This window comes from Papaver somniferum, unplaced genomic scaffold (assembly GCF_003573695.1).
Source record: "Papaver somniferum cultivar HN1 unplaced genomic scaffold, ASM357369v1 unplaced-scaffold_57, whole genome shotgun sequence".
Classification (NCBI taxonomy): domain Eukaryota; kingdom Viridiplantae; phylum Streptophyta; class Magnoliopsida; order Ranunculales; family Papaveraceae; genus Papaver; species Papaver somniferum.
Genome location: NW_020648415.1, coordinates 3,193,311 through 3,215,686, shown reverse-complemented (window position 1 = coordinate 3,215,686; position 22,376 = coordinate 3,193,311). Strand labels below are relative to the sequence as shown.

General features: G+C 36.9%; 1 protein-coding gene across 1 annotated transcript; it reads left to right on the top strand.

Moving 5' to 3' along the window:
- Positions 1-13,024: 13,024 nt before the first annotated feature.
- Positions 13,025-13,831, top strand: LOC113343322. Its single transcript, XM_026587550.1, has one exon. It carries the CDS (start codon positions 13,025-13,027, stop codon positions 13,829-13,831), a length of 807 nt encoding a protein of 268 aa, XP_026443335.1.
- Positions 13,832-22,376: the final 8,545 nt, after the last annotated feature.

The window sequence follows — 22,376 nt, the reverse complement described above, 5'->3', positions numbered from 1 at the left end:
ATTGATTGATTGGTTCCAAAGATATCTTAGCTTAAATCCAAAGCAACCTTGATCTTGAAAGTCTATAAAAGGAGATGATAGGTGTTTAAAAACACCTCTCTAAGTATTGATTGATTATGATTTCTTAGCTAGTTTTCGTGTGAAATTGTATTATTAGCTTTATTTTGTATTTTATGGGAATTTTGGAGCTTATTCCCGAAAAGAACAAGAAATCGTCCAATTGACCACAAAAGAGGTAGAATTGTCATCGCACGGAAACCACTTCGGGCAGTCGCATGGGCATATCGAACGCTCGAAGCTCGTGTCAGCTTCAAAGACCAAAAGACGTTGTTGGCGGTCTGTAGCTAAAGAGAAATTTCATCAGTTCATAATTTTCACAACTGCTAATGAACTTAATGGGTCGGAGGTACCGAGTCCGTTGTCTAGAACATGGGCTTTATGTTTCGCATGCATTTGCTGAAAGAAAGTGTAAACTCTAGAATGGAGATCACATCAAGGGTAGCGCACATGTGTGCTGGTGGAAGAAATGTATAGGTAATGGAATTTAGGTTTGTTTAGATTATCGAGCTGTGACAGAACAAAGAAGAATGGAGTTTGGCCGTGGATTTTGATGGCAGACGAGAACAAGTTAAGGGAAGATGTATCACGTCTTTACGTGACTAGCAGGTGGTTCATCGTGTTCACGAATAACAACACTGGTTCAACTGTGTGTTGAGGTCAGCAGGGTAAATGGGTTTGAGAGCAGAACAAGAAAGAGGTTGCTGCCATTTACGATGGTGACTACTGGTGGTGATGCTGAAAGTGAATATGGACGGTATGTAGAACGGTCGAGAGCTTAATGAGCTTAGCTCAGTTTAAGGGGTTGTTGCCATTAATGGCAGTGATGGTGATGTCAGAGATGGAGAAGCTACAAACGAAACAGAGATGCTGTGGTGTCGTATCCGGAGATGATGCAAGTGAAGGGGGTTGAAGCGAATGTTTCTGTGGTTTACAAAACTGGCAATAGTGATCGTTGCTGTAATGGAACTGGAGGGTAGATTATCAAGGGTTGATGTTGAATGTCGGGGGAATGAAGAATCCACTGCCATTGACAGTAACGATGAAGATGGCAATGATGGTGGCTGATCGGGTACTGATGACAGGGCACGGGAGAGTTCAGCTGTTGCTGCTGTTATTCTCGACTATGAAGGAAGCTGTTCTTGATGAGCAGAGATGGTCGTGATGATCATGATGAAGCCGGGAGGATGGAGCTGAGCTGCAGAGAAGTTGAGTTGTTGCTATTGTTGATCGAGCATGGCAGTGATATGGTGATCGATGAAATGGACAGAGAAGATTAATGGGTCTGTGTTGTTGATGGAGCTTGAGCTGTTCATAATCGGCATTTGGTTTGGGTTTTGATGAATTACACGATGGCATCGATGATGAAATGGAGGCTGTTGCTGTGGCAGTAGGTGTTGTTCAACGGTGAAGCATGGAAGAACTTCGAGCAGGTCATAAAGATTATACAAAGGATGCCTCTCTTCCTATGGCAGTGAAGAGACTGAACGACAGATTGATGGAAGCAACGATGGAGCCTATTTGGTTGCGGCAGACGGAGGAGAAATAGATGGTTAAGGGTCTGCAATGGAGTCAAGAAGAAGAACACGAGAGAAGCTTATGTCAATGAAGATGGGTTTCCATTGGTGTATGGCCTGGGAGCTGGAGATTAATGAAGATAGCACTATAGCAGTTCGAGAAGGAAACAGAAGTTATATAATCCGTTGCCGGTGATGACTATGAAAGGCTGAGATGAGACGTATTTCGTCTTACTGTGAACGTGAAGGGTTACACTGTCAGTTCCACATGACTAACGGTTAAGCTTCCAAGTGGGCTGGATCTTGACAGTTGAATGCAAGCCCAATAGTCTCTAGCCGTTTTACACGACTAGAATTAGGGTGCGGCTATTTCAAGTTTTGGGAGGAGTTTGCACTTTGCACGGGGTGTGATGCACGGGGCACAATAAGGGGGTGCACTTTCCTATTTTAGTTAGGTTTTCTAGTTTTCTTCAAGAAGAGGTTACAAAACTCTATATATAGGAAGCTTAGAGACAATTTAGGATATCTTCATTTCACCGTTTTTCTCCCCCTCAGGGGGAGAACTATCTCTTTTCTTTGTTCTTTTTATTGTTAAGGATGAATTCAAAGTTCTAATTGTGAAGCTCAATTATTTACAAGTTTGTTTCAAGTTTTAAAGTTAATCATTGTGAATTGTTTTTACTATATTGAAGGTTTATGATTGATTCTTAGATTGGTTTGGGTGCGCAACTAGATTAGTCTATTAATCATTCTAATGCTAGTAGAGAGTTGAGTCGATCCGTAATTGTCGCTTATCTCCTACACAAGTAGAAATCGCAAGACCTTGCGGAGGGGCTCTGTGGAGCAATTGCGAGTCAAGACAACACCAGTAAGTGGACCGAGCGTACCGTGTTTAACTGCTGGGATCAAACCTATATTCATAAATCTAAATGCGTTCGGGGGATTACATCTTGTAAGCGAACCTCAAGGTGGTTCTTTTGAATAGAATCCGGTAATCGAGCGCTTCTGTATCCGGTGATACAAAGAGGTTTGGGGATAGCTAAGCAGACCTGCTATTCTACGATTGGTGACAATTGATTCTAACAAGAGATACACAGGTACAATGATGAGTTAACAATTAGTAATGGCGAAGGATTTCTTCATCATCTTTATCTTATTATCCTTTTTATCCTTCTATTATATTTTCGCTGATTTAGATAACATATCAATTGCATTACTCTTCGTGGGAACGATCCTTACTACCACTATATTATTATTTAATTAGTGGGAAATATCTTATTATTTTGTTGAGTAAACGACGCTCGTCAAAATTGGCGCCCCTGCCGGGGAGTAATGGCTAATTGTTTGTTAATCTTTTTGGCTTAAAGGTTTTGTGGGTATATCTATCGTAAACCCTCACGAGACTATAACTCGTCCACTGGGGACACCTAAGGTTTAAAGGCATGTTATTCATGCTAAGAGTAACCGTATCCTCGATGACATGGCGTTGTTGTATTTTGTTTCGTTTTGTTTGCTCGAGGACTAGCAAAGTCTAAGTGTGGGGGAATTTGGTAGATGGTTTAAAACACCTCTCTTAGTATCGATTGATTATGCTTTCTTAGCTAGTTTTCGTGTGAAATTGTATTATTAGCTTTCTTTTATATTTTATGGGAATTTGGAGCTTATTCCCGAAAAGAACAAGAAATCGTCCAATTGACCACAAAAGAGGTAGAATTGTCATCGCATGTAAACCACTTCGGGCAGTCGCGTGGGCATATCGAACGCTCGAAGTTCGTCCAAAATACATTGTTGGCCATCCGTAGCTAAAGAGAAATTTCATCAGTTCATAATTTTCACAACTGCTAATGAACTTAATGGGTTGGAGGTACCGAGTCCGTTGTTTAAAACATGGGCTTAATATGGGATTTATGTTTCGCATACATTTGTTGAAGTGAAAACTACAGGGAGACCCATTCATACACATTTTCCTACTGTGAAACCCACCCTCACAAAATCTCACGGGCGCACCCAAAAGCAGCCAACAAATTATTTGCAGGCCCAGAGTTTTCAAAATTCGTTTATTTTCTTTTTTATTTCCCAGTTTAGCCTCACTTTCAGTTTCAAAATCCTGTTTATTTTCGAGAGATTGATTATCGAGAGATTGATTTAATTTACTCAACAAGCTTTAGCCTCACTTGTCCTTGATTACCGAGAGAGATTCAATTTACTCAGCAAAGCTTCAGGTTCGTTCGTTTTTATTCCAATCTTGATTCTGATTTTTGTTTAATCTTGATTCGATTCTATGTTTTAGTTTCTGTAAGATTATGATCTATTATTTTAGGTTTCCGAAGCTTTATTTAGTTTTTCGAATGGATTTTTAAATATTTTAAGCTTGTTTTTGAATTTACGATCAATGCAGATCTTTTCGATTCAATCTTTTAGTTTCGATTTCACAGAGTTCCAACTCCATTGCACTGTACTCATCTCTAAAGTTCTCCTAAAACTGCAACATGATTTAATAACACTCATCAGGGAAGGCATAACTTTATATGCATAACAGTTTATGCAGATACTCTAAACAATTTTAACTTGTTTTAACTTATTTCACTACTTCATACTTCAATAATACCTACAACAATGCCATTCATCCTATTCCAAATTACAACAGGCCCGGAGTTTATGAAGGTAATCAGATTATCGATGTGCCTGATGTTAGGAGGGCGCATGGGAGACCACCAGCTAATAGACATTTGAGCAGTTACGAGAAGTCTCCAAGGAGATCTATTCGATGTGGTAATTGTTTTGAGATTGGTCATCACAACAAGCAAACTTGCACAAATCCTACCCGCTACAAGAAGCCGCTGAAGCAGCCTAAGGGAAGTTAAGGGAGAGAATTTAACTTGTTGGTTTCTTCAAGCTTAGTTTTACGTTTGAACCTAATTCATTTTTCTTTATTTTAATTTATGTATGGGATTTTATGAACAAGTACTTTTTCATTTTGTATTGGTTTTTATGAAAAAAAAATAATTCTTTTTTCACTGTTCTTTTCTGCTTATATCAGATAATGTTATTGCATAGTAAGTTATGCATTATTTTTGAAGATGCATCTAATGCATAACTTATTATGTATTATTTCTTGAAGATGCATAGTAAGTTATGCATTTATTTTTGAAGATGCATCTAATGCATAACTTATTATGTATTATTTCTTGAAGATGCATAGTAAGTTATGCATTTATTTTTATGAAGATGCATAACGGGTTATGCATCATTTTTATAAGATAACGTTATTCATTTTTATTCTTAAATGCATAATAGAAAATGCATTATTTTTGAATATGCATAACTTGTTATGCATTATTTTATGAAGATGCATAACTTATTATCCATTATGATAGTACAGTTTTTCTAATTTTTGTGAAATAAGATTGTAGCAAATATATATAAGAAGCACTGGAAAAAGCATTGATATATGAATATATAAAAAAATCGAAAGTTATATAAATTGTTTAGACATGCTTCATACCAACACATTATGCATAAAATTACACAACTTAATCATATTGCTGAGCAATTGCATCCCAGACGTCTTCATTTGCATCTATCTTCCAACTGTTAACTGGATCTGTCAGCATTTTCAATACCAGACTTATTCTTTTCTTGTTGGCTTTTTTTATTGCATCTTTCTTTTTCAACTTCAGCCATTTCTCTCTGACTTGACATTTCATACTTATCTTCATATAGTAGCATACAAATATGAGGCAGTCTGGGTGATGACCTTGTTCAGGAACATTCTTGCAAATAATATCCTTGTATATAAGAGGTTCCCTCTTTATATCCACAATTTCTGGAGATATCTTCATTTGGTCATGTCTTTTGATCAAATAAGGCATACAAGCCTTTGCCATTATCAGAGCTTGATTCTTGCATTTAACTTTAAAGCTTGAAACACTGTTATAGAAGTTCCACTCACCCTCTGAAAAGTCATACTCTAACAATGTCCAATGTGTACCAGCAGGATTTTCCTTTGTTTTATAGTTCATTGGAATGAACATTTTCTCAACTGAGATAGGGATATTCAAGATGAATTCTTCAACAAATTTGGCAATCCCATCATTGACCCTAGTTTTAACAAAGTACTGCAAAAAAAAAGGTTAGAGGTTGTCATTGAAAGGGTGCACAACAGGTGTAGGAAACAATACGACATAAGTAGTTATGCAGTTAAATTTATCAGCATAACAAGTTATGCAGAAGTATGAATATCCTGAATAACATGTTATGCATTTCAAATTTAACTGCATAACTAGTTATGCAGTTCAAATTTAACTGCATAACTTATGCAGAAAAATTTAGGTTATAACATATTATGCAGAAGTAAAAAAAGCTGAATAACTTGTTATGCAGTTAAAATTAGCTGCATAACTTGTTATGCAGAAGTAAGAATATGCTGAATAACTTGTTATGCAGTTCAAATTTAGATGTAGCAAAATAGTTTTAAAAGTTAAAGTGTTGGGAGATGACTTACCCAAGCATCTGGCCTCATGAATGAACACTCCGCATACTGCTGTTGAAAACTCACATTATTCTCTTCATTTTTCCGCTTCTTGAACAACATGTAACTGTAATAGCGTATAACTTGTTCTTCTAGGTATTCATTATTCATTAGCTGCGTTATTACATCTCCGTGAATCCGAATATCCCATAAGTACGGGTCTTCTCCGTCTCTGATACTCCAAACAGTATTTATATAGAAGACACAATTAGTGGCATGGGTTCTTTTATTATGCATGGGTTGTTTTGAAGCATAACTTGTAATGCATTTATTATTTAAACAAGCATAGAGGTAGTTTATATATACTTACAGGCTGTTGGCATGCTCAAAGTATGTCTGCAGTACTTTCATCATGGGTGATTCTATTGTATCTTTGTAATCTTTGAAACATGTCATTGTTTCCAGCGGAGGTAATTTACTGAATGGCCTGCCAACAGACGTACATGCTTGTCTTTGTTCTTCTTCTTGAACTTTATTGTCATCAGGCTTGTCTTTGTTCTTCTGCTGCTTCCCTAGTTCACAATCTTTGAGTAGTATACTGGCTGTAATGTCCTTTCCTTGATTCTCCTTACCTTTCTTCCTTGTTGGTTTGTTCCTTATTTATGTTCATGGTCCCCATCCTTTTCTCTCAAGTATTTCTTCATAGTTTCCTTCTTCCCAAATTCTGTTCCAGAAACAAATTCTTCTTCCAGGTCTTCTAAGTACTTCAGTGCAGGTTCCATAATTTCTTCTAGATCTTTATCACATGTTCCCTCATCAATGGCCATGTCAACAGCTGGTTGTTCCGGCTTTTTTTGTGGATTGCTCTTTTGGCATCTCAACAGCGAGTTGTTCCGGCTTTTCTGCGACTGTCTCTTCTGGCATCTCAACAGCTTGCTGTTGTTGTCCACCAACATCATCTCCTTGTGAAATATGGAGATCAAATGTGGGTTGTTCATTTTCTTCAGCTTTCTTCTCAGTTTTTGAAATAATGTCATCATCATCATCACCATCCAAAAAATCTTTCTCTTGCGCTTCAATTCTTTCCTGAGTTGTTGCAAGATTTGGTGTTGTCTCCAATTCCTCTGGTGTGTCAATTTCCTTGTAGCTGGAGAGATCAACAGCTTTTTCCATGTCCATGAACTTGAAAGGTGAAGACTGGATTCCTTGACTAGCAGTTTGCTCTTGACTATCAAGTCTGGTAACTTCTGGAAATGCTTCTTGAGTAGGTGGTTCAGTTGAAGATACTACTTCAACATTTGTCTGATTCCTTGGAAAATTTTCACAAAGTGGGACAATAGTATCAGCTGATGATGGATTTAAGCTAGGGCCACCTGAGGACTCTTCTTGCACCTCATTTATGCCTGAATCAATGAGCAAAATCTTCACATATTCATACATCTGAGAATTGAAGTCTCCTCCAGTCCGTCTATATGTCTCCTGAGTCTTGTTCATGTATTTCAGCTTTGCTTGAATAATCTTAAACCTTGCTTCAATACTATCAGGACACTTCTCTTCTTCAATGATTTGTAACGCATCTTGAAATGCTTCTTCATACTTGTCCCTGTTCTCTTCAAGATTCATTGCAACGAGTTCCAATATAGCTGACCTTTTTCTTGGTTCTCTTGGTTCACAGAGTTCCAACTCCATTACACTGTACTCATCTCTAAAGTTCTCTTGAAACTGTAACATGATTTAATAACAATCATCAGCAAATGCATTAATTTTTATACGCATAACTACTTATGCAGATAACCTAAACAATGCATAACAGGTCATTCAATTAATTTTGGATCTGCATAAGATGTTATGCAGTTAAACAATAAGTGACGCATTGACGGAGTAAAAAACCTTTTATATGCATAACTACTTATGCAGATAACCTAAACAATGCATAACAGGTCATGCTGTCAATGTTGGATCTGCATAAGATGTTATGCAGTTAAACAATAAATGACGCAAGGAAGGCGTAAATTTTTTTTTTATGCATAACTACTTATGCAGATAACCTAAACAATGCATAACTTGTCATGCTGTCAATGTTGGATCTGCATAAGATGTCATGCAGTTAAACAATAAGCGACGCAGGGAAGGCGTAAAAACCCTTTTATATGCATAACTACTTATGCAGATAACCTAAACAATGCATAACTTGTCATGCTGTCAATGTTGGATCTGCATAAGATGTTATGCATTAAAACAATAAGTGACGCAGGGAAGGCGTAAAAACCCTTTTATATGCATAACTACTTATGCAGATAACCTAAACAATGCATAACAGGTCATGCTGTCAATGTTGGATCTGCATAAGATGTTATGCAGTTAAACAATAAGTGACGCAGGGAAGGCGTAAAAACCCTTTTATATGCATAACTACTTATGCAGATAACCTAAACAATGAATAACATGTCATGCTGTCAATGTTGGATCTGCATAAGATGTTATGCAGTTAAACAATAAGTGACGCAGGGAAGGCGTAAAAACCCTTTTATATGCATAACTACTTATGCAGATAACCTAAACAATGCATAACTTGTCATGCTGTCAATGTTGGATCTGCATAAGATGTTATGCATTAAAACAATAAGTGACGCAGGGAAGGCGTAAAAACCCTTTTATATGCATAACTACTTATGCAGATAACCTAAACAATGGATAACTTGTGATGCTGCCATTGTTGGATCTGCATAAGATGTTATGCATTAAAACAATAAGTGACGCAGGGAAGGCGTAAAAACCCTTTTATATGCATAACTACTTATGCAGATAACCTAAACAATGCATAACTTGTCATGCTGTCAATGTTGGATCTGCATAAGATGTTATGCATTAAAACAATAAGTGACGCATGGAAGGCGTAAAAACCCTTTTATATGCATAACTACTTATGCAGATAACCTAAACAATGCATAACTTGTCATGCTGTCAATGTTGGATCTGCATAAGATGTTATGCATTAAAACAATAAGTGACGCAGGGAATGCTTAACAAAAACAATAACACTTCTTATATGCATAACAAGTTATGCAGATACTCTAAACAATGCATAACAGGTCATGCAGTAATTTTTGGATCTGCATAAGATGTTATGCTGTTAAACAATGTTCGTATTTTATGCAGTTAAACAAGTTATGCATAATAAATTATGCAGTTCTTCATGTTTGCTTTCATATGCTTGAAATATACATTCATTCTTAAGGTTCATAAACAAGTACCTCTAAGCTTGAAATATGCTTCTTGAGCATTGCTTTCTTCATTGCTGCAAAGTCCCACCTTGCAGCTCTTGGTGTAGCATTGCGATTGACCTTGACAATGTCTGATGATGATATCTCAGCTATGTTAGAGATGGAGTTCACATCAAGGGTAGCGCACATGTGTGCTGGTGGAAGAAATGTATAGGTAATGGAATTTAAGTTTGTTTAAATTATCGAGATGTGACAGAACATAGAAGAATGGAGTTTGGCCGTGGATTTTGATGGCAGACGAGAACGAGTTAAGGGAAGATGTATCACGTCTTTACTTGACTAGCAGGTGGTTCATCGTGTTCCCGAACAGCAACACTGGTTCAGCTGTGTGTTGAGGTTAGCAGGGTAAATGGGTTTGAGAGCAGAACAAGAAAGCGGTTGCTGCCATTTACGATGGTGACAACTGGTGGTGATGCTGAAAGCGAATATGGACGGTATGTAGAACAGTCGAGAGCTTAATGATCTTAGCTAGGGTTTAAGGGGTTCTTGCCATTAATGGCAGTGATGGTGATGTCAGAGATGGAGAATCTGCAAACGAAACATAGATGTTGTGGTGTCGTATCCGGCGATGATGGAAGTGAAGGGGGTTGAAGCGAATGTTTCTGTGGTTTACAAAACTGGCAGTAGTGATCGTTGCTGTAATGGAACTGGAGGGTAGATTATGAAGGGTTGATGTTGAATGTCGGGGGAATGAAGAATCCACTGCCATTGACTCTAACGATGAAGATGGCAATGATGGTGGCTGATCGGGTACTGATGACAGGGCACGGGAGAGTTCAGCTGTTGCTGCTGTTATTCTCGACGATGAAGGAAGCTGTTCTTGATGAGCAGAGATGGTCGTAATGATCATGATGAAGCCGGGAGGATGGAGCTGAGCTGCAGAGAAGTTGAGTTGTTGCTATTGTTGATCGAGCATGGCAGTGATATGGTGATCGATGAAATGGACAGAGAAGATTAATGGGTCTGTATTTTTGATGGAGCTTGAGCTGTTCATAATCGGCATTTGGTTTGGGTTTTGCTGAATTGCACGATGTTATCGATGATGAAATGGAGGCTGTTGCTGTGGAAGTAGGTGTTGTTCAACGGTGAAGCATGGAAGAACTTCGAGCAGGTCATAAAGATTATACAGAGGATGCCTCTCTTCCTATGGCAGTGATGAGACTGAACGACAGATTGATGGAAGCAACGATGGAACCTGTTTGGTTGCGGCGGACGGAGGAGAAATAGATGGTTAAGGGTCTGCAATGGAGTCAAGAAGAAGAACACGAGAGAAGCTTATGTCAATGAAGATGGGTTTACATTGGTGTATGGCCTGGGAGCTGGAGATTAATGAAGATAGCACTATAGCAGTTCGAGAAGGAAACATAAGTTATATAATCCGTTGCCGGTGATGACTATGAAAGGCTGAGATGAGACGTATTTCGTCTTACTTTGAACGTTAAGGGTTACACTATCAGTTTCGCATGACTAACAGTTAAGCTTCCAAGTGGGCTGGATCTTGACAGTTGAATGCAAGCCCAATAGTCTCTAGCCAAATTGTTTTACACGACTAGAATTAGGGTGCGGCTATTTCAAGTTTTGGCAGGAGTTTGCACTTTGCACGTGGTGTGATGCACGGGGCATAATAAGGAGGTGCACTTTCCTATTTTAGCTAGGTTTCCTAGTTTTTTTCAAGAAGAGGTTACAAAACTCTATATATAGGGAAGCTTAGAGACAATTTTAGTCGAAAATAACACCACCACGAAGGGATTCGTGAAACTAGGTCGAGTTCAAGAAATATCTTATTATTCTTGTGTGTCCTAGTTATAAACTAGAGTCGTGCTCTCCTTAAAATCTTTCTAGGGTTTAACGACTAAAATTCTTTCACCTAGGGATTTGTGAAACTAGGTCCAGCTATCGTTATCTTGATAGTTCTTGATCTTGTTTTTATTGTCGAGCTTGCTCCAATAAACAAGATAAATAGAAATCACAAAGTTTTTCCGTCTCACACTTTGTGATTCCACAAGTTTATACTTATGAGGTGAATAATAATCTAGGATGCTCTTCGGGAGTCATAAGACCGAAATCTTAGGTTAGCTAGACTTTGTCTATTTCTATCGATTTCTTACCTCACCTTTATATTTGACCAGAACGTAAATAACATAGTGGCTTATCTGTGGGAGGAAGATTGGTTTAAAATCTTCAATTAAGTTGAAGCAACTCTTAGGATGTAAAGGACGTCAGCTAAGGGAATTAATTGCGCGCAATCCTGCTGGGATTCAAGATGCGTAAGGACCGCGACTGCAACTGAATTGTTGTGACGGTTTAATTTGGATTCAACTACATTCTAGTTTGAAGTTCTGATAGTAGGCTAATACGAGTAGCGTCTTAATACAGTTTGGTATTCAAGTATGGATTAGTTCCCAGGGTTTTTCTGCATTTGCGGTTTCCTTGTTAACAAAATTTCTGATGTCTGTGTTATTTCTTTTTCCGTATTATATTGTTGATCTTTATAAGTGAAATATCACAGGTTGTACGTTAATCAATCAAAGTAGATATATCCATCCTTGTTTGTTTGATACCACTTGATTGATTCTTGGATATTGATCTTTGGAATCGTCCAAGTACTCTCATACATAATTAGGTTCACAAACTTGGTTGTATAAACATTCCAATTGTGAGAGAAAGAGAAATATCTTCATGTATGTCCTTGATTGAGATTCATTAAGTTAAACTCTCGGAATTGTATTTGAGTTTCCATACAGATTGCCTAAGAAAAAGTTGGTGGTGTATTTTGGTACCCCCGCGTTTTTAATTAGTATCAAAGCATGCAAACACGGAAAAACTAATAAGTTTGTGTTCGTAAATGATCAAACCTGTAACTAATGAGTCAAAGCATGGTTTTTACTTTACCAAATAAAGAATCGTTGTACGTACTTCCCAGAATAAAAAACAACACGAGAAATGAGATTTCCTTATTCGGCAATACACCTCTTCAGTAGTCAAAACTATCTGTGCAGTTAAGGACACTGACCAGGAAACATGCTCTCAATCCTTTCTTCCTGACAGAGTTAACCTTCTTGAAGAACTACTTCAATCAAAAGAGCGGAGCAATGTTTTTATTGAAAAACGACTTGAGGAAAGTAATAAAATAAAAATCCTCTTAAATATAAAACTTAATGATTCAAGAGATGATCTAATACAGGCGCTTTCAACAATTGAGAACTTGGAAAAAGAGTTATCTAGACTAAAACCACCATGTGGTCAAGTAAGGAAAAACTCAGTATGCTCTCCAGAAAATCTAGAAACCACAAATCCTCATGGTTCTCAGCATGTCAGAGAAATGTTTTCAAGTACCTTTAAAAGTATATCCAGTACAGAAAAGAAAAGTAAATCTGATCCCGTTTGATCTCGGAAAAAAAAATCTCGGTGTAAACAAGAAAGTCATAAGAAACCTTGCAGGAATAAGTCTAAAGGAAAATTTTCTAGTGTGAAACTTTGTTTCCACACGAAAAGTTTCTAAAAGATTATTCATCAGTAACTGATAGAGATAGGATTTTTGTTTTACAAAAGTCATTGTACCAATTATTAATTATTAATGGAGTGAGAAATATCCTGGATGGAGCTATAAAGTTGGAGTGAGAAGTGTTTCAGATCATAGTCCTTTATTGGGATCATGTATTACTGTTCCAAAACCTAAAAATGTTCCATTCAGAATGCTTAAAGTATGGTTAGAACATGAAGATTTCAAGAGACTAATTCAAGAAGTATGGGCTACAAAAGTTATAGGAAATCCAATGTTTGTTTTTATGCAGAAGTTAAAGATAATGAAGATAAGAATTAAGGATTTGAACTGGCATGTTTTTGGTGATGTTAGAGTAAAATTGGCAAAGGCAGAGGAGGAGATTTTAAATGCAACTACAATATCAGACCAGAATCCTAGTGATACTATATTATTAAATAATTTGGTTGTGGCAAGAGGGAAACAAGAAATACTCAATCAACAACTTCACTCCATTTTACAACAAAAATCTAGGGAGAAGTGGTTTAAATATGGTGCTGCTAATACAAGTTTCTTCCATACTTCAATAAAGATAAGACAAGCTGCAAATGTCATAACTGAGTTGGAGAATGATAATGGCCTAATAGTTACAGATCAACATCAAGTTGCTCATTTTCTAGAACAACATTTTGAAGAGAAGCTTAAGTTTAAAAATGTGACTTTTCTTGATGGGATTTTTGATGCGATACCTGAAGTAGCCACTTTAGAAGATAATAAGATGCTAGATGGTGTTCCCTCAATTCAAGAAATAAAAGATGATGTTTTTTCACTTAATGCAGATAGTGCTCCTGGGCCAGATGGTTTTCCAAGGTTTTTTTATACATTTGCTTGGGAGATAATTGGTGAAGATTTAATCAAAGACATTCAATACAGTTGGAGAAAAGGTTTTATACCAAGAGGACTACACTCTAATTTCTTATTTCTGTTGCCAAAGGTAAAATGTGCTAGAAGACCAAATTAGTTTAGGCCCATAGGGCTCAACAATTTCTGTTTTAAAATATTTACCAAGACCTTGAAAACAAGAATGTATGGAATGTTGGATAAAATTGTCTCTGGTCAACAAGGTGCATTTATAAAAGGTAGATGTATACAAGAGCAAGTTGTGTTGGCTTCAGAAATGATTAATGAGTTGGATACAAAAAGGAGAGGTGATAATATAGGCTTAAAACTGGATATCACTCAAGCATATTATTCTCTGAGATGGGAGTTTCTTTTTGAAGTATTGAAGAGATTTGATTTTCTCAAAGATGTGTTAACTGAATTCATCAACTGTTTACATCAGCTAGAATTTCTGTACTAGTAAATGGTGGTCATGTTGGTTTTTTTGAAGTTAGCAGGGGATTGAGACAAGGTGATCCTTTGTCACCCATTTTGTTTGTGATTGCTGAAGATGTTTTGAGCAGAAGCCTTACTAAAATGGTTGCAGAAAGAAAAATCATTCCCATGGTCAACTACAGAGGTGTGCAACCAACTCATATCTTATTTGCTGATGATTTTTTTTGGTTCTTTAATGGACACAAGAGAAATATACAAACTGTTATGAAGCTTTTACAAGACTATCAATTATCTTCTGGCCAAGTGATAAATCAGCAAAAGAAACAATTACTGGCTAATGAGTTACAAATGAATGTATCTAGTTTGCCTGACAAGTATCTTGGAGTGATTTTGAAGCCAGGGAGGGTAAAGTCAACTACAGTTTGGGATGTGGTAGAAATGTTACAAAACAGGTTGGCAAGCTGGATTGGGGAAATGCTATCTTTTATGGACAGACTAACTCTAGTTAAATCCATATTAAGTAGCATTCCAATCTATAATATTTCAGTATATAAGTGGCCCTCAAGGGTGGTGAAAATTTGTGAAAAGTTGATAAGGAACTTTTTATGGACTGGTAACCCATATGAGAAAAAATATGTGACTTTGAAATGGGAAAACACATGTTCACCAATGGAGGAAGGAGGCCTTGGAATAAGAAGACTGGAAGTTGTAAACAAGTCACTATTAATGAAATTGGTGTGGAAAATTCAATTATCTGAAGCAAAATGGGCAAGATTTATGAGAGAAAAATACACTAAGGTGACTGGGGAATAGATTACAAGTTACAAAAAGTCTTCTATATGGCCTGGCTTGAAATGGGTCATTGAAGAATTACAACAACATACAAGATGGATAACAGGGAAAGGCACACAAATTTCTATATGGAGTGATTCTTGGATTAAAGACAAGCCTCTAAAAGAACTATTTGAAGAAGATGAATATATGAAGCAAAATGCTAACATGAAAGTAGCAGACTTAATAGTAAATGGAGTTTGGTTGATTCCTCAGATAATGTTAAATTATATTAAGGTGGAGGAATTACCAGTAATCTCAGGCCAAGATGATAGAAGAATCTGGGTAGGAACATTGTCTGGTGAATTTACTATTTCTTCAGCTGTTGAATTGATAAGGAAAAGGTACACTAAAGTAGATTGGGCTAGACATGTGTGGAATCCAGTGCTACATCCTACAACATCCAGTAATATATGGAAAATATTCCAAGATGTTTGTGCAACTGATGAAAAAATGCAAGGCAAAGGTTTCAGCTTAGCATCTAAGTGTTATATATGTGGGAAGGATACAGAAAGTATTGAGCATATTGTGTGGAAGTGTAACTTCAGTCAGCTAATCTGGGGATGGTTGGGTGGAATTTTTCTCTTCTGGAATCCTAAATCATATGAAGATGTAATGAATTTTGCAAAGCATAAAAGTGGTGCAGTTAAAGAAGTATGGAGTCTGGCTGCTTCAATAACTATGATGGAAGTTTTGTTTCTAAGGAACATAATATGTTTTGAGGATGAAAATGGGAGCTTGGTCAGTATAAAGATGAGAATAATATAGCATGTCAAAGACTGTGCCTTGAGAATAAGGAATCACATGTGGGATTGTAGTTATGACTACATGATATTCAAATATTTTGAGATCAAGAAACAACCAATAAAACTACAGAGGATTGTTGAACTGAGATTTTGTCTACCTGAAGTACATCAGATACTCATTTGCTTTGATGGTGCTTCTAGAGGTATTCTAGGAGCAGCAGGTATGTGGTTTGTTTGCAGAGGAAAGAATGGAGAGTTTATGTATGCAGAATCAAGAGGGTTGGGTATAGCAACTAACTTCATAGCTGAAATAATGGCAATCATTGGAGCAGCTGAATGGGCAGTGGAAAATAACAGTTTTGATATATGTATTCAATCTGATTCAAATGCAGCAATAACATCTTACACATCTGGGAAGGTTGCTTGGATAGTTCAAGCAAGATGGAAGAGAATAAAGATGCTATTCAGGATGATTCAATTTGTTCATAGTATGAAGGAAATAAATTCTTCTACAGATGTTATGGCCAAGAAGGGTGCAGGCCTGAGTAAGGGTGTCTGTCAGAAGTACTCAACAAAACCAGGTTTTATTACTTCTCTGGAAATTCCTGACAAAACATATTACAAATTCTGTTAAGATTAGTTGTTCATTGGGTTTTGCTTTCATTTCTGGTTAATGGGCCTTGTTTTTTCAGTTTTTGCTACTTCTTTTTTAATTGGGCTTGTAAATAATTTTCAGTTTTGACTTTGAGATGTATTTTTTTCTTAAATGAGTAATACAAAAATTGATTAAGCAAAAAATTGTGTTGCAACTCTCAAATTATGTGGGAAAAAAGAAAGATAACTTCAATTCGAAGAAAGCTTCACTAAAAACTCATAATTATACAGTTATGAATGTTCAGAAAAGAACTGATTATAGGAATTTTGATCTCAGAAGGTAGACTAACCGATTGAGGACGAGGCATTAAAAGGACAAGGAAAAGGATATATAAAGGTAAGTGAAAATGCGGGGGTCTAACAATCACACCCAACAATTCATTTGGCAATATGAGAGGACTTACTCCAATACACTTTCTAGAGAATCAACTAGACAGTCAGACTCAATCTAGAGTAAAGTATATCAAAGAGCTTAGTATTTCTAACTCTTAATTCAATCTGCAATCAGCAAATAGAAATCTGCGAGCCCGACTGAATATAAGAGGAGTTACTTGAACGGTACCAAATACCAATGTTCAAGTGTCAATCAATGTAAATCAACAACCAAAGGTCGGATATCCTAATTGATTGATCTTAACGCACAACCTGTGATATTTCAATTATATAACAAAATATAATGCGGAAATGAAATAACACAGACACCAGAATTTTGTTAACGAGGAAACCGCAAATGCGGAAAAATCCCAGGACCTAGTCCAGATTGAACACCACATTGTATTAAGCCGCTATAGACACTAGCCTACTACCAATTTACTTCGGACTGGACTGTAGTTGAACCCTAATCAATCTCATACTGATTAAAGGTACAGTTGCGTTCCTTACGTCTCTGATCCCATCAGGATACTATGCACTTGATTCCCTTAGTTGATCTCACCCACAACCAAGAGTTGTTACGACCCAAAGTCGAAGACTTGATAAACAAATCCGTCTCATACAAAAAAGTCTATAGATTGAATAAATCTGTCTCCCACAGAAATACCCAAGAGTTTTTGTTCCATCTTTTGATAAATCAAGGTGCACATGAACCAATTGATAAACCAGACTTCTATTCCCGAAGAACATCCTAGTATTATCAATCACCTCATAATAATCTTAATCGACTAGCGAAACAAAATATTGTGGAATCACAAACTATGAGACGAAGATGTTTGTGATTACTTTTATCTTGCCTATCAGAGAAATTAATCTCGAGTCAATCATTTCAATTGTACTCAATACGATAAAATCGGGCAAGATCAGAAAACGCAACTACAAAGAAAATAGTTGGGTCTGGCTTCACAATCCCAATGAAGTATTTGAAGTCGTTAACCTACATGGTCTCGATAGAAAACTAAGGTTAAAGGAGAATCGACTCTAGTTATGCAACTAGTAACACACAGGAGGTGTGGGGATTAGGTTTCCCAATTTCCAGAGTTCTCCTTTATATAGTTTTCAAATCAGGGTTTGCAATCCAAGTTACCTTGGTACAAAAGCATTCAATATTCACCGTTAGATGAAAAACCTGATTCAACCAAGCTAATATCTTACAACCGTTAGATCGAACTTAGCTTGTTACACACAAATGAAATGTACCCTCATTTAGGTTTATGTAACCGTACATAAAAGTGTACACCATGTTCGTTCACAAATAGTTAACCGAGGTTAGCCATATGATCACTCTCATATCAACCTTATTCATCTTAACCATAACTAGTTCAAATGACTCAAATGAAACTTGTTAGAGCATTTCTCGGTCGAACTTGCATGCATTGTTATCTCAAGCATATTTGTTAATGTTAGTGATCAAAACTATAAGTCTTGATTTCTAGTCTACTATAGCTAAGTCTCGGACTAGGATAGAAAGTATAATTCAGCTCAAGGACTTCATGGCGATTCATCATACAAGAAGAAGAACTACTCAAGGAACCGGTGGAACTTCTCGACAAAAAGGTATGTAAAGACTTGAACTTATCTATCACTCAGAAGTCTATCTATTTTATCTCCTACTTCTTGAGACAAAAAGTCGTATGCTATATATAGACTTTGATTATACACAGTTGGTATTTCGAGTCGAGTATACCTCGCCTATCTATAACTCGAAATATATGTTGGTAAGCTTTTCGCTTCGACCAAGTTTATCTTTACCTAGTGACGAAAGTCATGATATGTTTCAATCACTTTGAAAGTTGCTTTGGCGAAGAATGTTTCAAATGATTGGAATGAGAGTTTAGATTACATAACCAATATGGACATAAGCATTGTTGTGGAAACATATTTATGTATAATTCCTATTCCTTGAACCAAAGTTTGCGAACTTTGTTGATCAAGAGAACTGGAAGAATGGCGTGAGCCAAGTCCGCGAACCCAGTCCGCGAACCGGAGAAGTTCTCATCCCGAGAATTTCTGCTGGAGTTTGTAAACTCTGCCCGGTAACTTAAGTCCGCGAACCAAGTCTGCGAACTTAAGAAGGTTATATATCTGAAGATGATTTCTGAACTTAAACTTAAAAATACTAAGGAATGTTGTTTGCAAACCGTGGCTATAAAAGTTCATGAACCGATTCGAGTGAATCAAATCATCTTTGCTTCAATTGTGTCTTGTGTAGTTACATAAGAATTCTTTGCAATTGAACAACTCTCTAACTAGTTCATTTGAGTCATGTGAACTAGTTATGGTGAACATGAACATGGTTGATATGAAATGCTCATATGTCTAACCTTTTGGTTAACTATTATTGAACCAACAAGTGCATATGTTTGGGTACGGTTAACAAACCTAGAAGCGTGCATTTTAATTGTGTGTAACAAGCTAAGTTTTCGATCTAACGGTTGAGAAATATTAGCTTGAATCTAAATCATGTTTTCATCTAACGGTGGATATTGATTTCTTTGTTACCAAGGTAACTTAACAAACCCTGATTTGAAAGACTATATAAGGGGACATCTAGCATCAATGCAAAACTAATCCCCACACCCTACGTGTGATACTAGTTTGCGTACTAGAGTCGTTTTTCCTTTAACCTTTGGTTTTCTTCTTCTAAAACCAGGTTAACGACTTAAAGACTTCATTGGGATTGTGAAGCCAGGCCCATACTACTTTATCGTAGTTGTGTGATCTGATCTTGCATCTTCTATCGTACGAGTACAATCATATTGATTGGATTGAGATTGATATCTCCGATAGGCAAGATATAAAAATTAATCACAAACATCTTCGTCTCATCGTTTGTGATTCTGCAACATCTTGTTTCGCTACCATACGATTAAGATTGTTGTGAGGTGATTGATAACTCTAGGTTGTTCTTCGGGAATATAAGACAGGATTATCAATTGGTTCCTGTTCACTTTGATTACTATCAAAATACGGAACAAAAACTTTTTGGGTTTATCTGTGGGAGACATATTAATCCTTCGATAGACTTGTCTGTGTGAGACAAATTTGTTTGTCATCAAGTCTTCGACTTTGGGTCGTAGCAACTCTTAGTTTTGGGTGAGATCAGATAAGGGAATCAAGTGCGCAAGTATCCTGCTGGGATCAGAGGCGTAGGGAGTACAAGTGTACCTTGGATCAGTGGGAGACTGATTGGGTTTCAACTATAGTCCAGTCCGAAGTTAGCTTGGAGTAGGCTAGTGTTTGTAGCGGCTTAATACAGTGTGTGTTCAATCTGGACTAGGTCCCGGGGTTTTTCTGCATTTGCGGTTTCCTCGTTAACAAAATTTCTGGTGTCAGTGTTATTTCTTTTCCGCATTATATTTTTTTATATAATTGAAATATCACAGGTTGTAGTAGGCTACAGACACCAGCCTACTACAAACTAACTTCGGTCTGGACTGTAGTTGAACCCTAATCAATCCCACAATGATTCAAGGTACAGTTGCGCTCCTTACGTCTTTGATACCAGCATGATACTACGCACTTGATTCCCTTAGCTGATATCACCCACAACCAAGAGTTGCTACGACCCAAAGTCGAAGATTTTAGTAAACAAATCTGTATCACACAGAAAAGTCTACAAGGATAGTTAAATCTGTCTCCCACAGATTAACCTAAAAGTTCTGTTCTCTCTTTTGATAAAAATCAAGGTGAACAAGAACCAATTGATAAACAAGACTTATATTCCCGAAGAACAGCCTGGTATTATCAATCACCTCACAATAATCTAAATCGTATGGTAGCGAAACTAGATATTGTGGAATGACAAACGATGAGACGAAGATGTTTGTGATTTCTTTTTATCTTGCCCTATCAAAGATATAATCTCAAGTCAATTATTCAATTGAACTCTGTTAGAGCATAGCTCGGTTAACCTCGCATGCGTTGCTATCTGAAGCATGTTTGTCAATGTTAGTGATCAAAACTATAAGTCTTGATTACTAGCCTACATAGCTAAGTCTCGGACTAGGATAAAAAAGTGTAGTTGAGCTCAAGGACTTCATGGTGATTCAACATACAACGACGAAGATCTATACAAGGAACCGTGGAACTTCATCAACAAAAAGGTATGTGGAGACTTGAACTTATCTATCACTCAAAAGTCTATCTCTTCTATCTCTTATTTCTTATGAGACAAAAGTCGTATGCTATATATACTATATCATACACATTTGACATTTCGAGTTGAGCATTCATTGCTTATATTTTATCTCGAAATCATATTTTGGTAAAGCGTTTCTCTTTGATCAAGTTTATCTTCACCTAGTGACGAAAGTCATGAAAAGTTTCAATCACTTCGAGAATTGCTCTGACATGAATCGGTCTGTGAATAATGTCTACATAGCGTCCTCTGAGAATGTCTCAATAATTGAAATGAGAGTTTATATTACATAACCATGTATTCCTTGGACCAAAGTTTTCGAACTTTGTTGAACAAGAGAAATAGGGAGGATTTTGGGATTGGCTTGCCAAGTCCACGAACTGTCGGAAGTTTTCGACCGAGAAATTCTGCTGGGATTTTCCAAATACTCGTTTGTGTGCTTAGTCCGCGAACTCAGTCCGCAAACTGGCGGAAGTTCTCATCCCGAGAATTTCTGCTGAGTTTGGAAAACTCAACCGATTAACTTAAGTCCGCGAACTTGTTTGTGAACTTAAGAGATTATGATCTAAAAATGTGCTTTGAACATGAAACATTAAATTACTAAAGAATGCTTTATGCGAACCGTGGCTATAATGTTCATGAGCCGATTCAATCAAACGAATCATCTTTTCTTCAATTGTATCTTGTGTAGTTACATTATATCTCATAGCAATTGAACAACTCTTTAACTAGTTCATTTGAGTCAACTGAACTAGTTATGGTGAAGAAGAACAAGGTTAATATAAAATGCTCATATGGTTAACCTTTCGGGTTACTATGTTGAACCGACATACACGTACACGTTTGGGCATGGTTTTCACGAACCCAGTAAACGTCTACCCAAGTGTGTGTGACAAGCTAAGTTTTCGATCTAGCGGTTGAGAAATATTATCTTGAATCAAAATAAGTTTTTCATCTAACGGTGAATAAGTATTGCTTTGTAACTAAGGAAAAACCCTGATTTGAAGGCTATATAAATGAGACATCTAGCATTGTGAAAAACTAGTCCCCACATGTCTGTGTGCTACTACTGCGCCCGCTAGAGTCGATCTCCATTAACCTTTGATTTTCTTCTCTAAAATCAGGTTAACGACTTAAAGACTTCATTGGGATTGTGAAGCCAGACCGATACTACTTTATCGTAGTTGTGTGATCTGATCTTGCATCTTCTATCGTACGCGTACAATCGGTTGATTTGCTTGACATCGTGAGATTTCTCCGATAGGAAAGATAAAGAAGTCACAAACATCTTCGTCTCACTGTTTGTGATTCCTCGACAATCCGCTTGTGTAGTCAGGAAGGATTGTAGAGAGGTGATTGATTAATCTAGGCTGTTCTTCGGGAATATAAGACCGGATTATCAATTGGTTCCTATTACCTTGATTTTA

Bases quoted from the DNA above. Each gene is read 5' to 3' on its own strand.
- LOC113343322 (XM_026587550.1), top strand. From the start codon at position 13,025: ATGCTTAAAGTATGGTTAGAACATGAAGATTTCAAGAGACTAATTCAA.